This window comes from Anomalospiza imberbis, chromosome 2 (genome assembly GCF_031753505.1).
Source record: "Anomalospiza imberbis isolate Cuckoo-Finch-1a 21T00152 chromosome 2, ASM3175350v1, whole genome shotgun sequence".
NCBI lineage: Eukaryota > Metazoa > Chordata > Aves > Passeriformes > Viduidae > Anomalospiza > Anomalospiza imberbis.
In genome coordinates this window covers 8,013,323-8,029,088 of record NC_089682.1, presented here as the reverse complement: position 1 = coordinate 8,029,088, position 15,766 = coordinate 8,013,323, and the positions used below count along the sequence as shown (strand labels likewise).

The 15,766-nt window shown below is 39.2% G+C and overlaps 1 protein-coding gene across 1 annotated transcript in view; it reads right to left on the bottom strand.

The window, feature by feature from the left end:
- MED14 (mediator complex subunit 14) overlaps positions 1-15,766 on the bottom strand; it is a 34,573-nt gene extending 18,807 nt beyond the window's left edge. Inside the window, exons 1-12 of the mRNA XM_068179738.1 lie at positions 15,404-15,766; positions 14,023-14,049; positions 9,594-9,699; positions 8,825-8,998; positions 8,271-8,400; positions 6,430-6,558; positions 5,953-6,060; positions 4,963-5,095; positions 4,283-4,433; positions 1,663-1,774; positions 908-1,033; positions 36-114 (exon numbers count right to left, since the gene is read on the bottom strand). Coding sequence (XP_068035839.1) covers positions 36-114; positions 908-1,033; positions 1,663-1,774; positions 4,283-4,433; positions 4,963-5,095; positions 5,953-6,060; positions 6,430-6,558; positions 8,271-8,400; positions 8,825-8,998; positions 9,594-9,699; positions 14,023-14,049; positions 15,404-15,579 — 1,451 coding nt within the window. The 5' untranslated portion in view covers positions 15,580-15,766. The remainder of the gene's footprint in view (positions 1-35; positions 115-907; positions 1,034-1,662; positions 1,775-4,282; positions 4,434-4,962; positions 5,096-5,952; positions 6,061-6,429; positions 6,559-8,270; positions 8,401-8,824; positions 8,999-9,593; positions 9,700-14,022; positions 14,050-15,403) is intronic.

Sequence of the window (15,766 nt, the reverse complement as noted above, 5' to 3'; positions counted from 1 at the left end):
AAATGCAAACGAAGTGAATTGTTCAAGTCACTCACTTGAGCTGCTGAAGCCAAGGAATGATTCGCTTCATATCATCATTAACAGACTTCTCTATGTCATCGAGAGTCAGCTGATCTGCAAGAACATCAGGTGGGAGAATGATCTTAGCACCAGTCCTTCAGACAAAACTTCAAACTTATACTGAAAGTGTCTCATCTAAATTATCATGTAACAGCCCAGGTTCGGGCTTCAAAGGGGACCTTCTGGTCCAGCCTTTTGTGGGAAAGAGAAGCGAGATGAGATGATCTAACTGCACCTTGAACATCTCCCGAAAGACTCCACCAAAACTCTCAGGAAGTTGTTAGAAGGATTGTTTGATTTCTCTGTAAAGAACTGCTTTCTCATATTGAGATGAAACTTCTGGCGCAAGATATAATTGTTGTCCCTTGTACCAACAGATGATCCATAATGCTTGTAAGACCACAGCAGGATGTTATTAACGAAATAAACTAAAATAACTTCCTTTATTCTCTTAAGCAATGTGAAACCTGAAGCTAAGACTTGAACAGAAGTAACTCAATATATATAAGGTCACATCATACAATTCTCACTCAGGTCCATGTGAAATGATCCCATCCATTAACAGCACAAGCCAGGAATCATGAGTCATAAAGAATATGAACTGCATTGACCCCCAACAATAATTACTCTGTTGTCCTCTTAAAATAATGTTAACTGAACTCTGACATTTAAGCACTAAGATCCTCTTTTCTATTCCTCAAACTCCAGAACCTAGATTTTGACCCAAGTGTGCGGTTCATTTGCTCACAAAACTTTGCAGATCTGACAGAACAGCTCCCACATAATTACTTCATAGCACAGAATTCCTGAAAGATATGAAATACCTCCTGGTTTTGTGCCTACTTACCAACACCATATAGCATCAGCTGAAACATTCCAGAGTGGAGATCAACAAATACATGCAGGCACTCTGATCGACCACATGGTTCCAAAATTGGAATTACAAGAGTTGGGAGAGCAGTCTCAATGAACGCTAAACAAAAAATGGTGTAAATAATTTCACTCAAAACTCAAGCTTATTAGTATTATTACTATTATTCAAGCTTACATTAAAACTCAGCCAATTATAATCAAAAAATCTGTATGTTTTTAGAGAAACAAACTACTTGAACATTATTATAGTGTTGACATAGAGAGGAATCTGAATATAAGAATTTCTCTGTGAAAACAGCGACAAAACAATGAAATAAGGCAGACCAAGTCTGAAGATTACTAATTCTCAAATACCTTTTAACTCACTGCTTCATAATTATCAATCTAAATCCCAAAAGTTTCAACAGCAGTTTAAGGAAAGTCTCATTCAAAACTAGTTCAAAACAGTGAAAGATTTGCTTTCAATTCTGAACATAAACAACTTTTACACTAGGTAAATTTTAACCCTTCAAGCCAGACTACAATGTTCTACCAGCTTCATTTATTACACTGCATTTAGATATATGGGTATTTTACAATTATCAATGCAGAATAATTCAAAGCAAAGTTTTGTTTCAGTTTTGTTTTTTAAATTTAAATTAATGAAAACAAGAAACATCAAGAGAAAAGGAAACCATCCCTAGACACAACTGGAAATGAACTAGAAAAACTTCATTAGACAACACGTACAATTGTCATTAACATTGTAGCTCTTAAGAATGGCTTTCAGCTCCTGGAGTTTTTGATGGGATCTTGCATGGACACTGTCTATTAGGAGTTTTTCTATTGAGAGGTGGTCAATCTGTAAAAAAGAAAAATAATTGAGTAAGCTCATATTTGATGTGTAGAGTTTCTGCATTAGCACACTGGAACAAAGGTACTTAATGAAACAATCACTTCAGAAATAATTTGCTTAGTATTATGGTGGCCACATTGACTCTTAAACTCGAGTATTTGGAGCACTATAAAATACAACAAGCTACCATGAGATCCTATCTGTGCAGCAGGCAGTGGGAGGAGTTTTGAGCTAAGATTAGAAGAAGGTGTAAAAGACATTTCACAAATTATGCTGTTGCCACTCCCTGTGCAGACCTACTTGTTCTGGATCAAGGTTGGTCCATTTTCAGCTTAGCTTTTTTTTCTCAGCCATTGGTAACTAGCTTAAGCTAAAGAAAAAAGACTCCAAACACAAAACACCCCAAAGCAATGTTTCATTAGGATATGGTTGCCTCTACACAAACACACATGCAGCTGTAACACGAAATCCAACAAGTTTAAGTCCTGCTAACAGGGTAACAATGCAGTGACAGACACTGAGTATGGCCAACCCTACTGAACACAGAAGTATCTAGGGGCTTGCATCTACATTCTATTGAACTACCAGTGCTGAAGCTCATGCCACCACTTATATTCACTGTAACTTACTTGTATAATCTAAATTAAAGCATTTGCATTCACATTCATTCACATTCCAGTCACATTATTTACATATTTTGCAAAAGTAAAGCTCCAGATTACAGCAAAACCTTTTTTCTAGGTAACCTCACATTGCTTTGAAAGCTCTTCAAGCTGAATTAAACTCAAATTTTATTCTAGCATAGGAGATAAATGCAGAAAAGGTTCATGCACCACAGAATTATACTATATTCACTGCAAGCTTTTTCATACCAGAATGACCTTCCCCTAAAGACAAGCTTTCCAAGATAAGGCCTTAAAAATCATGTCTTTATCCACAACAGCATTTCACCTCTGCAGCTGCAATGGGTTAAATCTTCCTCACTAAGAAGTGACTGTATGTTCTATAGCTCTATCCAATTTTCTGTTGGTTAATGCAGAGCAACCTGCTCAGACAAACATGTTTGTTTGTGCCACTGTTTTATACAGTATCTTAAACAAACAGAAACCCAGTGTGCCATCTACGTCATTACAGCTGAAATCATTATTCAAACACTACAGCAGCACTGTATTTACCACAGCTGATAATTTTTTAAGCTCAGAGCAAGTCCTCATAAAGGGAGACAGCATTAACTGTGTGTGATACATCTCAAATTTACAGTGGCCTCATATCTTAATCTACAGGCTGCAGACTTGATTCAGTGAGCTTAGACTGTGTCAGCTGTGGATCTTCAGCAGATGCTGAAGATAAAGAGTATGTTCTTAGATTTACACATAAATACGGCACCTTCACTAACTCAACTCTATATTTAGTAGATACATAAGTAAATGTACAATATATTTACTATACTAACAGTAGAATTCCTACTCTAGAAGTAAGAGTAGAAGGCTACCATGCTTCTCTAGGTTTCCCACATCCCTCTGTAGCTGAAACCTTGGTAGTTCTTAATATTCACCATACAGACTTGTCTGTCAGCACGGGTAACATGATGGGCCAAGAGGCTGAAATACAAAGTATGCACAGGAGGTGGAGGACACCATCAGCAGGAAGTTCTGTGAGACAGGTGAAAGATCTGAGCTGGGGAGCTTTTCCCTGTGGAAAAACTGTACTGAAAGTGTGAAGACTACACCATCCACTCCAGTTTACAAACTCTCCTAAACCCAAACACTGAAAGAAATAGACAGACATCCTGATATATCACAGCCACATTTGCTGAGGGACTTACAGAGGATTTATTATAATACCCAGAATACAGTTTTTCTTAACTATCTTTAACCAAGATCTAGAATTATCCCCATTGAAGCATGATCCAAGTAGGAAGTTGACTGCAGTTACTCATTTTGGATCACTGCAACAATCCCACCAATACAGGAATTTGAACATTCAGATAAGCCACATGATATCTGGTTAGGGATAATGTAAAACTAAGTTTCACCTAACACTTGTAACAAACAAACCACATGAGCTCTTCAGCACAAAATTTCCAAATCATAATGTAAGATTTTCTAAAGTGCATAGCACTGCTAGGTAGCCAACTCCAGTGATAAGGGGAAGCTGATTTTCAGAGGAGCTCCAAGACAGGAAAGGGAAGAACTGTGTCTCTATAAAGCATTTCAAACCAAACCCTAATAAAAACTGATATAATGCTGTTGTTTCCCCCCAGCCTCACCATTCCATCTCACAAGTGGTATAATGCACTGTGAAGTAGCTGAAATTTTTAAGATTAAGTCAAGGCCAATAATTTGTAACAACAATTTGAGGTCCTCACATAAACATTACACAACCTACAGCAACTGCTTACTAGAAATCTTAGAAATAGCTCCTTAAATAGTCAAAGTTGAACAAACTGACAGGGTAAAGCACTCGAGTTTTCAAGTCACAAAATTAGATGCCTCCTGCAAAGCAAACCTTTACCTTCATGGCTCTTTCCATCAGTTTGGAATCACAGGCTGGCAGTGGAGGCTCATGAGATATTTGTAAGGGTTTTGAGACGTCAGTTTCATCAATTTTTATAGTGACCTTATGGACAGATGCAGTCCCTGTTTTCCTGCCAAGTACCTGTTGACTTAAAATAGATAGAATAATTAAACCATGCAACTGGAAGAACAGAAAATATGTTTTTCAGTAGCTAAACCTTGACTGTGTGCTCTGGTTAAAAACAACATTATGTCAGCTGAACTGAAAAAAGCATTTGTTTTAGATGACATTTTAAAGGAGAACTGATGATAAACTATAACTACATGAAGAATTCTAGATGACCGCAAATTCAACACAATCAGAAGTGTTCTTGGATTGCTTTTTAAAATTTTATCTAGTGCAAGTCAAGCAATAAATACAGTAGAAGTCTGCCAGAGATCTAATCAAGTTTTAGATATCTGTGTAAATACAAACTCATTTATAACTGCATCCACTGCTCTTCTGTACATTAATGTGCAAATCACGTAACACATATAAGTACTTAATTACAAGAATTTAGGAGTCTCACATCAAAAAAGAAAGCAAAATTCTGAAAATTATGGCTCAAGCTTGGTAAATACAGTCCCTCCTGTTATTTAATGTATTGTTTGCTAACAGTCCTTTTGAAATGAACTTACTTCCAAACAGAGAGTGAGAGACATTTCCCTGCATGGTACCGCTCCACTTGCACAAGGTCACCCCAACGCTCTCGGATCAGCATTAGTGTTTGGGAATGCAAGACTTCCAGCTGAAGAGCCAGGCAGAAGGAGTCTAATGCACGGAGCTAAGGAAATATAAAATGTCCAGGAAGTCTGTGTACTACACAAACCTGTTTCATACTGTATGAACCCTTTTGTCATCTAAGTCACACAAGATGCTGTCTGAAAACACACTAATGTACTAATCCAGAGATAAAGACATATAAACAGCACCAAATATTTCTCAAAGGGGTTTATTTTTGTGGTTTTCTAAACTCTAGCCTAGGACAGGTTGATAGACAAGAGAATCACAGCCCAGTTTTACAGATTTCTGGCTGTCATCATCTTTTCCTGAAAAGATGATTACTAACAAAGAAATTCCACTCACCCTCTAGTTACCACTAACCCCGTCTCCCATGGTGACCCTAAAAAAATCATGACTCTTTTTGCAGAAAGACTTTCACTGAAATCCATTTCACACTGTCAAGCAATTTGCCCTTTCCAAGTGGAAAATCACTGCACATCCTATATCTCCTCTCATTATTCCCACAGATACAACAGAGCTAACACATCCTCATCAACTGCACTTCACTGCTGTTCTTGGTAGCAAGAACTGCCAGCTCCCAGAACTTCCAAGTCAGCTCTGTATTTCATCTCCAAAATTAGCTGCTGCTGCTGCACTGACTTACCACACAACCTGCTGCCTTGAATACCTCACCTTCACCTTTGCTGATTTAGTGTGTAGAATTTAATTTGACATGCACCTGAGAATTACTGCTTCCAAGGCCGTAATTTACTTCAAGGCCACCATAACTTCGTGTTCAGACATTTCCCCCAGGCTTAGCAGGGAATCCATCTTTCCTGACTTCTGGCTACTAAGAGCAAGGCTACACCAGACACCTGATTCAGAAGCCCCTTTCAGAAGGATACGCAGGCAGTTGTACATGTCCTGAAGGGGCTTTTCATCAGCAAACAGCCGGGACTGGACCAACTGATGGATGAAGTTGATCTGCATGCTGTGAACCAAGGCTCGACCATCTTTAGCAAATGAAAAATAACCCACATTAGCCATCAGGAAAGTAGGTATTTGAAATAATTCATTAAATTGATAAATTAAAAATAAAAGAGATTCAACTGTACTGGGCAATTTCCACTCCAGATAATATAACAAAACAACAAAATTCTTGGTTTACTCTGGAAATGTCAGTCATTTTACTACACTGTCACTGTATAGCTTTGTTAAGGTATTAAAAGCCTATAAAGCAAGGTCAAAACAGGACAAGTACACATAACTTCATTCTCTTAAGTGGTGATATGCAGAAAACCCAGCATAAACAAGACTTATACAGTGTCATAGAGGAATATCATGTTAAAAACAAAGTGTAAAGGTTTGATTATTTTCTTTACCACCAGTTTCCTTGTCTTCAACCAAAATTTCCAGCTTGAGAAGGCGCCAGGGGATGTCAGGGTCATCACCCATCACTGTCAAGGTGGCCTCAAACTCACCCTCAACTCGGAACTTCACACGGCCATTGGCTAAGGAAGACAAGAATGTTTTATTTCACTCGGCCTCCTAAGATGCCTAAAAAATAACAGTGTGGTAGCTCCTGGCACTCATAATGGATTACTTCCCTATCATTTCTGCTCTGTTGCTTATGTTTCCATGCACCTGGGAACATTTTACAGTCTGCACCAGACCCAATGTCAATAAGCAGCAAAGAAAGATGTACAAACTGTCCTGAAGCTAACTTGTTAAATCTGATTAACTTGTTAACACTTGTGCTTCTGTAATACAGAGTAACACTGAGCTGACTACCAGCCTGACAAACAAAACATCTGGCTGAAATATTCCTATTCTTTGCTACTATCAACAATGAATGCTTTCAGCAATACTCAAATGACATTCAGAACATGGATCTCAGCCCAGGCTGAAATCCAGCCCTGAAAACACATCTCACTGCAAAGCATTTTTTTAATATTAGAATATTTAAAATCCATTTTCATGTGAGGAAGATAATCCTTTGCAGAATTTATATATACACAACAAGCAAAGTTTATGCACATTATTTATCTAATTGACATGTACATCCTCACATCTGTGAACACTGCTATTTGTTTCAGAAATTGGGAGCAAGGACTTTAAAACTATGCAAGCAAGGTCATAAAAAGAATGAGAGGCAGAGCAAACAAGTAAGTACAAGTCCTTATTCTGACATGCAGGTCAACCTTCTCAATCATTTAACAAACTATGTTATATACCTTTACAATTAAAGACATTTAACAATATTCCTGCAAAAAAAAAATTAACCATTTAACTCAGGAAATTTCTTTTTCAAGAGCACCTCAGACATGCTCTTGAAAACCATGCTCACCAAACCAGAAAATAATAGTAATTGAAATGTTTAGCTAACTGAAAACTCTCGAGAGCTTAGGCATATTATTCATATATCATTCATATATACTTCTGTTAGACAAAAATACCTCTAATACTGATACTGCAAGCACTCACACAGGGACTAGAGAAAACTAGCACTAGGATTCTTCAGGAACATCTTTGATGTAGGTCTGTAGGGAACGGTTTACAAATGGCTAACCTTGTCTTGGTTAAAAGCATGGACTAGGTCCATTCCCACCCCATTCTCTGTGAATCTGCAATAACCTAGTCCAGTTTATAGTCATTCTTCCTGTACAAAAGGTTGTCTTAATGTTTGGGCTAAATAAAAACAGATCCCAAAACAGTTTAAGAGATCTGCACTGTGGTGAGCCACTGAACAAAAGGCATGCATAAATACGAACAAATTCTGTGCCTGAACATGAATAACAAAACAGCTTAAAAAAGCACGATTGAGTGACTTGTTTAAACTCAAGTTCATAGAATTTCTGCAGAACGACCTAACAGTTCAACTAATTTTAAAATCAAATTAAGATGAAGTAGCTCAAAGACTGTTTCACAAAACATTTGCTGAAAGAGCAAGACAATGTCTAAAAGATTTTGGCATTACCTGCAAAGGATTTCTTCTTGAAAATAAATAATATTTCAGCAATTTTATCAGTGCTCTCATTTTTCAAATAGGGGAAAAAAAACCCACATATTTTGATATCATAAAGAGACAGGATCCAGTCTTAATAGATGAAGCATCCCTAATGGTCTCAATCAAGCTATCATTTAGCTGTGCTTAGCATTAAAACAGCAGTTTTGTATCAGCCTGCAATAATGTATCCTTCAAAAAAATAATTGCAGTTCTTACCTACTGTAAGATTTGCCAGCTGTGGAGGGAGATCTGTAGTCACAAGTCGATGGCGAAGGATCTGGTTTAGCTGATGAAGTGTGGTTTGCTTCTCACTCTTTGTTATTGGGTCAGGAGGGATTATTTTATCCTGTTACAATAAACACAAGCAAGTCTACCTATCCCAAACACATATAACAGATTCATAGCAGCAACTGTGAAAACCAGCCAGACTAGAAGTCTGAAAATATAAATGCTACAGGCCATTGCCCAGTGAAGTTTTATATCTTACACTCATATTTGCTTTCCAGCTGATTACATTTTACCTGAGACTGACCACTGAATAAAATCACTAAATTTGGTGGAACTAAATAAATGGAGGGAATGCTTTACTGGGAAAGCATAACTTGTTCAAACAGGAAGTGTTCTGCCTGAGAAACTGACACTGCAGAGATTTGGCATTAGGCCTGTATTGAGCTACAGCTCCATCTGCACACAGACAATTAGTTTGATTACTGTGCATTTGATGCTGTACAGGGGATTCCCACAATCCCCCACACATGGCAGTTACTTACCCTAATGCAGGTGGGCAGCCGAGGGTAGGATCCAGTTGTCAGAACATCAATTGCATATGGGATGGCAAAGCTGGGCAGCCGAGCATGAACCAAAGCATCTCGAGCCAGCGATGCCAGACGATCAGCAGTGTCCACAAACAGGATGGCTTGCTGATCTAGGAAACTTGATATCATCTGTAGATGACAAGGAGTTAAAAAAAAAAAAAAAGGAAAATCAAAAAGTGCACAAATCAATGGCTCTTTATATTCAGTTTATCTGTCACCTCCAATTCAAGTAACTGCATTTACAAAACAAAGAAAGAATGAATACTGTGGCCACTGCTTACATTCACATGCAAGGACACTTTAAATCTACATGCCTTTCCTGCTGCTGTGGGGGATCTGTACAGCACACAGCTCTTTATCTGCTGATTGCTACTGGAATGCAACCATACTTGTTTGTAATCAGCAGGGGCTTGTTTTTCTGCAACATTCTGGACTCTATTCTTATTTATCCAAGATCAGGATGAAAGTGATAGTAAGAACTAACACACTCAGATCACCTTCTTCCATGTCCTGTTATCTTAACCCAAGTCACTCCTGACATTATGTGCAGACAAGCCTTTTATTCTGTGCCACTGATGAGGTTTTGGGAACATGAACTGTTAAAAAGCAAGATTATACAATTTCTAAACAAGAATTTTTTTTAAATTTCTGTAGTAAGAAGTCAGGGTGCAGCAATATCCATATCCCTCAGAGCCTGTTTCATGCCAGACTGTGTCTAACTCACCGCACACTTTTCCACCTTCCCAGCATTATTAGCCCACTTGACCAAGGCTAACAAACGAACAAACAGCTGACGAGTGCGACTTGCAAACTGCACTATCTCTATTTTTCTGGAAAAAAAAATAAATGGCACATTAAGCTAGTGTTCAGATATATAATAAAGCTGTAATTTAACTTTGTACCAATTTAAAAAAAAGAGCTGTAATGATAACTTCCAATTGTGTTAATGCAGGCATCAGTAATATGTGGCTTGTTTGATTAAGAGCACAGGGGAAAAAGTCTCTGTTTCGAATACCTAACAACATACATGGATTCTAACAAATCATGACTGTCTGGGGAAACAAAAAGCATATTCATAGGAATTAATCACTGGCTGTAAGAGAAACAATTCCACAGTCAGCTCAACTAAATTATCTTTACACCTTTTATAGGATTTCCCTGAGGCTTAAGTTTAAAGTAGGCAACATACCCAAGGATTACAGGACCTGACAGTAACAATACACTTATATTCACTACAAATAGATAAATAAATAAATAAATAAATAAATAAGATACTAAACAAAATATTATTCTAGCATTTTTACAATATCTTTACACGGTATGCTACAATATGGAAATAGGTTGGTGGGGAAGACCAAAAAAACCCCATCCTTTAGCTCTGCTTTCCATTCCTTCCTTGCAAAGAAATTAAGGTAAGAACTTACTGACTCGTAGTATTCCTCCCACCATTTTTGTACAAGACAGTCAAAATGAAGGAGTTTATGTCTGCATGTCTCCAGAGCTATGCTTTATAAAAGAGAATGCAATAGGGGCGCAGGCCAATTTTCATGCTTTATTACAGATCTACATTGGAGATGCATCAGACGAGACAGAGATCTACTGTGTAGATCTGTAATACCATACACTCTCAAATACCACTTCATCAACAGTCTACAGAGGTTTTTCTCCCTTTCTATGTGTTCAATTTACTATTTTCACCATGGTGTTCTATTTAGCTTGGAAAAAACCCCAAACCTAAGCTGTTTTCCTGATAGGGTTTTCTGAAGTAACAGAAGCGTTTGGACAAAAAGAACATTAATTAGTGCATAAGATATTGGCCTCTACCAAACAGAAGTTGCATCTCCTTCTGATCCCAATCTGTAAAACACAAACTCATAACACAAAAAGAGCCTGATTCTGCTGAGAGGGCTGGTTGTAATGAGGTTAACTCTTTTGTGCAAGCATTATCTGCTTGTAGCAGATGAACATGTAAGGCCAGAGCACAACTAATACCATCTGGTCCTGTTTCTTCCATTACATACTGTGAACCTCATCCAAGAACTTGGGCATTAAGCCAGTAACGTCTCTGTGTTCTAGCGCACGTGTTTTGGAATGGCATCCAGCCTGATATTAAGATTTCAAGTGGTGGACAAGCTGCTATACATACACACTGCTCTAACAGTAACCACACCATGAAAACAAGATGTTGAGAATTTTGAAAGATTCAGGAAAACTTTATGAGATTTGAAAGATGAGCATAGTGAGACTTTAGAAAGCCAGCAATCTAATCTCTCAGACGAGCTCCACATAGAAGATGGTAAAATCCAGTAGTTAGGTCAAACATCTATGGTGAAAGAAGCACAATAGCAGGAAAAATTCAAACTGACGTTCTGTGACTGAAAATAAATAAAAAAAACAGCTCCCAAAAAGCACAACGATTTAATAATGAAAATGATTGACAAATCTAGACAGAGTATTCTGGCAACTGTTCCATTAATACCACTTAAATGAAGTTAGAGAAGACTTGTTACTTTGATTTGACACAACCCTGCTTCCAGAACCACCTCCAGCACCCCTGAATGACAACTGCATTGGGAATCTACTTCACTAATAAAACATAAAGGCCTTCGAATTTGCTACATTGCCTTTCATTGCAAGTACATGACCTCAAGCTGGGCTACACAAAAAATAAATATCCAAGGTAGATAAAACTTCAGGAAAGAAGAACAAGAAACAAAAATTAAAAATCTTTCTAACAACCATGTTGCTCAGTGCATTTTGTACCCTTGGTCTTCACTGCTAAATTTGGATCTCAGGTTTAAGATCCTTCAGTCTAATGGCTGAGTCTGGGGAGTAAAGCATTAGCTACAGTAGAATTAAATCAAGTTAAGGACCACTTAAACAAGCTTGACATAAAAAAGTCCATTGGGGTAGATGGGTTGCATCCAAAGACTCTTAGGGAGCCGATCCATGCCACTGTAAAGTTGCTCTCTATCATTTTCAAAACCCACAGTGATCAAAGGTCTTGATGACAGCAAAAAGGCAAACACCCTGTCCTTCTTCAGCAAGGCAAAGGAGGATCTTGGGACCTATAGGTCACTTGGCCTAAGTTCAGTTAAGAAAAAATTTCATAGGGCACATCTTTCTCTAAGCTATGTCCCGCTAAATACCAAGCATAAAATTAGTCTGGAAACAATAATCAGAAATTGGCCAAGGGCAAACCATCCCTGATCAACAAATTGCCTTCTATAGCATGAACTGCTCTGTGATCAAGGGGAGATCAGAAGATGGATTTACATTTGCAGGAAACACGTGGAATACAAGGATGGGCTGGGGAAGCTGAATTTGCTCCTGCTTAAGAAGAAAAGACTGTAGCAAGATCCTACTGACATCTTCAAGTATCTAAAGGGGTATTGTAGGGAAGATGGAACCAGATACTTTTCAGAAGAGCAAAAGGCCAAGGTACAACAGCTACAAACTAAACCAGTGAAAAACTAGCTAGACGTGAGAAAACAAACAAACATAGTGATGTGGCCAAAGACTGAAGTAGGTCACCAGAAAAAGACAACAATACTGTGCAAAACTCAGTCTCCATAACCAAGAAGAAAGCCCCTGGATTTTCCCTGAAACCCAGCACTAGTAATTTTCCACCACAGTACTAATGTTTTTTTAATCCAACCACTTTCATGTAAGAGTTATTTATTCCTACAACTGATAACTAATAAATGACTCTGAAAAAAAAGCACTATATTATACTATGATGAATAATTTCTCATCAGTTTTTCTTACCCCAGCATCTTTTAAATAGGCATTGTAGTACAGCAGTTATATTTTATGTGAACTTTATTAGAGGATAACACCATCACATCTTCACCAAAGTATATGTTTCATGTGACCAGGCTCTAGCTCCAAGAAACAGAGCTTGAAGCCCAACTACAGAATCCATCAGTCTCAAAGCTACAGAAAATACAGATAATTAAGCCACATTCCTTCAGATGAGCTCCTCCCAGAGCAAGAGGAGTTCTAAGTCAAAGCTAACAAGGATGTGAACATTTAATTTCAAGACCATTTCAGTCATAGGACATTCTTTGTACATTGAAGGTTGTTTTTTTTTTTTTTCTTTTCTCTAATCCATTAGGATTTTTATTTGCCCCACACCCATGTGCCCAACAAAGTAGAATCCAACTTTACCTAGAAATGCTAAATATCTAGATGAGAAAAGCCTGCCCATGAATACAAGGGAGCTCTGGACCCAGGTCAGAAGTAATTTCTTCAGTAAATACTGTGATAATTTAAAACCCAAACTAAACCAAATCAAAACCCACACTGTATCTCTTAATAAAACACTATGCAGAATGAAAAGGGGTACAAGTAATCATTCCAGGTTATGATTCCATGAAAATGGGATTAATTCCACATGTTATGAGAGTTTTGGAAGGTTTGAGATAACAATTAATGATCACCCTGGTACACAGAATTCTTTATTCTTAGAAATATCATAGCTCCTGTCTCTCTCTAAAGAAATTTAAGTCAATTAACATATCAACACAAATAATGGGAACAATATTCTGACAAGTTTCATTATATTTATTAAGAGAAACAGAAAAGTAAATGGATTTTTTTCATCTTAGCAGGATGCTGTTCTGGTCTCTTACATTTGGCTCTCTAATAATTTTCACACTTCAAAACCACATAGAACAGGAGCACAAAACAGTGTTCATGATAAGAAAGACCAGGTAACATGGAAAAATGCAGAAAAGATGTTTTTACCTTGTTGTCAATGTTGGACTGTTTCTTCTGAACAAAATATTTCTTTATCACACTAACTAGAATCTATTTAAATTCTAAAGTTCCCTTTCACATCAGCTTTACTGTCAATTAATTGCTTCAAGATTCATGAAGAGAAAAATACCCTTAACAGAGTTCACCTACTATAACAGCAACAAAAAAAGCCCAAAAAACCACAAACACCAACAAAACCCAATATTGTCGCTGATGCTGAAAAAAAATCTTGAAACTGTGAAGGCACAGCAAGACAGACAAAGCTTAATTTCCTGAGTAAAATCTAAACTTAGGTGAAAAAGATTTTATTTAAACAACAGTATATCAATATTAACATCCTAAACAAGTTCTACATTGTAACATGTATTACAGATTCTCTTATCACAACTCACCTTTCCATATCAGTCTTTCTTGGTAATCTATATGAAAGAGGGGGGAAAAAAGAAGATGTATTATATATCATATATATATTACATTCCAGACAGCTAGAAATTTTGCTAGACACCTTCAGTTGCAGGAACTTCTACACAACTACAAAGTATATAAAAAATAGCACCATGGGTCACGGATCACTGCTCTGTACCAGGCAAAGTGGAACTGGTCAAACTAACTGAAGAGTTTGATGAAGGCTGCTGAGATCAATTACTCTACACATGCCATAAACATACAGGAATGACTTCTTGACTGATATTTTGGAAGTTTTTTCCACAGAGAACTAAAACTCTAAAATTCCTTGTCCCTTCCAGAGTTTGAACCTTCTTTAACTCATGTCAGGCAAACTTCTGTTTGCACCCTTACCAGACATGTACAAGAGCCATACCTATCTTTTCCCATTTGTTCTGTATGTCACTTCTTGAAACACACATCTTCCCCACAAGAACCTCTATGGTTAAACAAAGTAAGAGGGAAACAGGTTTATTCAGAGTCCAAATGCTTTCAGGAAAGTTTTTCTTGGCCCAAAAACATCCCTTTGTTTTGCCACTTCAAACGCAACAATGTCAGCACAGCAAATCATTAAGTAAATGTAAATAACTTATTTCCCAAAAATAATCAAATGGTGTTTTTAAAACCACAGAGATAAGTCAAGGAGTTGCAGCATCTGAAAATATCTCCGTTTCAGACATTCCAGTTTCATATATTCTGCTATCAGTACCAGCACTCCAGTTGGGGTTTTTTGGCAATAATTTGGGGGCAAAGTTAAGCATTTAAGCAGCCAATCTGCAGCTCCTCTCAGTTCTCAAGAATAATTTTCTCTGTTTAGGACAGATCTCTCAGCAGCTTTTGCTGTGCCCCTGGACACAGCCTGATGCAGAAACCAACCGACCTGCCACAGGCATCTGCTCGGGTGGGAGGATGGACAAGGGTATTTATGAGAGTAGGACAACGGGGACCGGGTTCAAATGGAAGAAGAGTAAGTTTAGGTTAGGTATCAGGAAAAAATTCTTCCCTGTTCGGCTGGTGAGGCACTGGCACAGGTTGCCCAAAGAAGCTGTGGATGCCCCATCCCTGGCAGTGTTCAGGGCCAGCTTGGATGGGGCTGCAAACAACCTGGTCTAGGGGAAGGTGTCCCTGCCCATGGCAGGGGGCTGGAACCGGGTGATCTTTATGGTTCCTTCAAAACCAAACCACTTTATGAACGGGAAATCGCGACCACCTCCCCCCACTCCAGCCCCGGATGAGCTCCGGGACAGATCCCTGGCGAGGCCGCCGCATCCTCCCGGGATGCTGCGAGGCGGCACGGCCAGCCGGGCAGGAGAGATCCGCGGCACTCACAGGTCGGCCAGCACGGTGAGCTCGGCGTAGGTGCGGTGCAGGAGGAACTCGATGAGGGTGCTGAGGCGGTAGCCGGGGCTGGCGGCGGCTGTCACGGCGCCGGGGGCCGGCGGGGCCGGGGCTGACGCGGGGCCGGCCGGCACCAGCTGGGCGCTCTCCAGCTGCACCGGCGCCATGGCGGCGGCGGCGCCTCGGCCCCGGGCAGGAGCCGCGCGGCAGCCCGGGAACGGCTCCCGGCGGCGCCGGCACCGCGCCCGGCTCGCCCCGCACGGACGGAGCGGGGAAGGGGCGGCGGGAGCGGGGCGGCTCCGCAGCGCTCAGAGCCCGCCGGGCGCAGGGGCCGCCGCCATGATGGGGCACGGA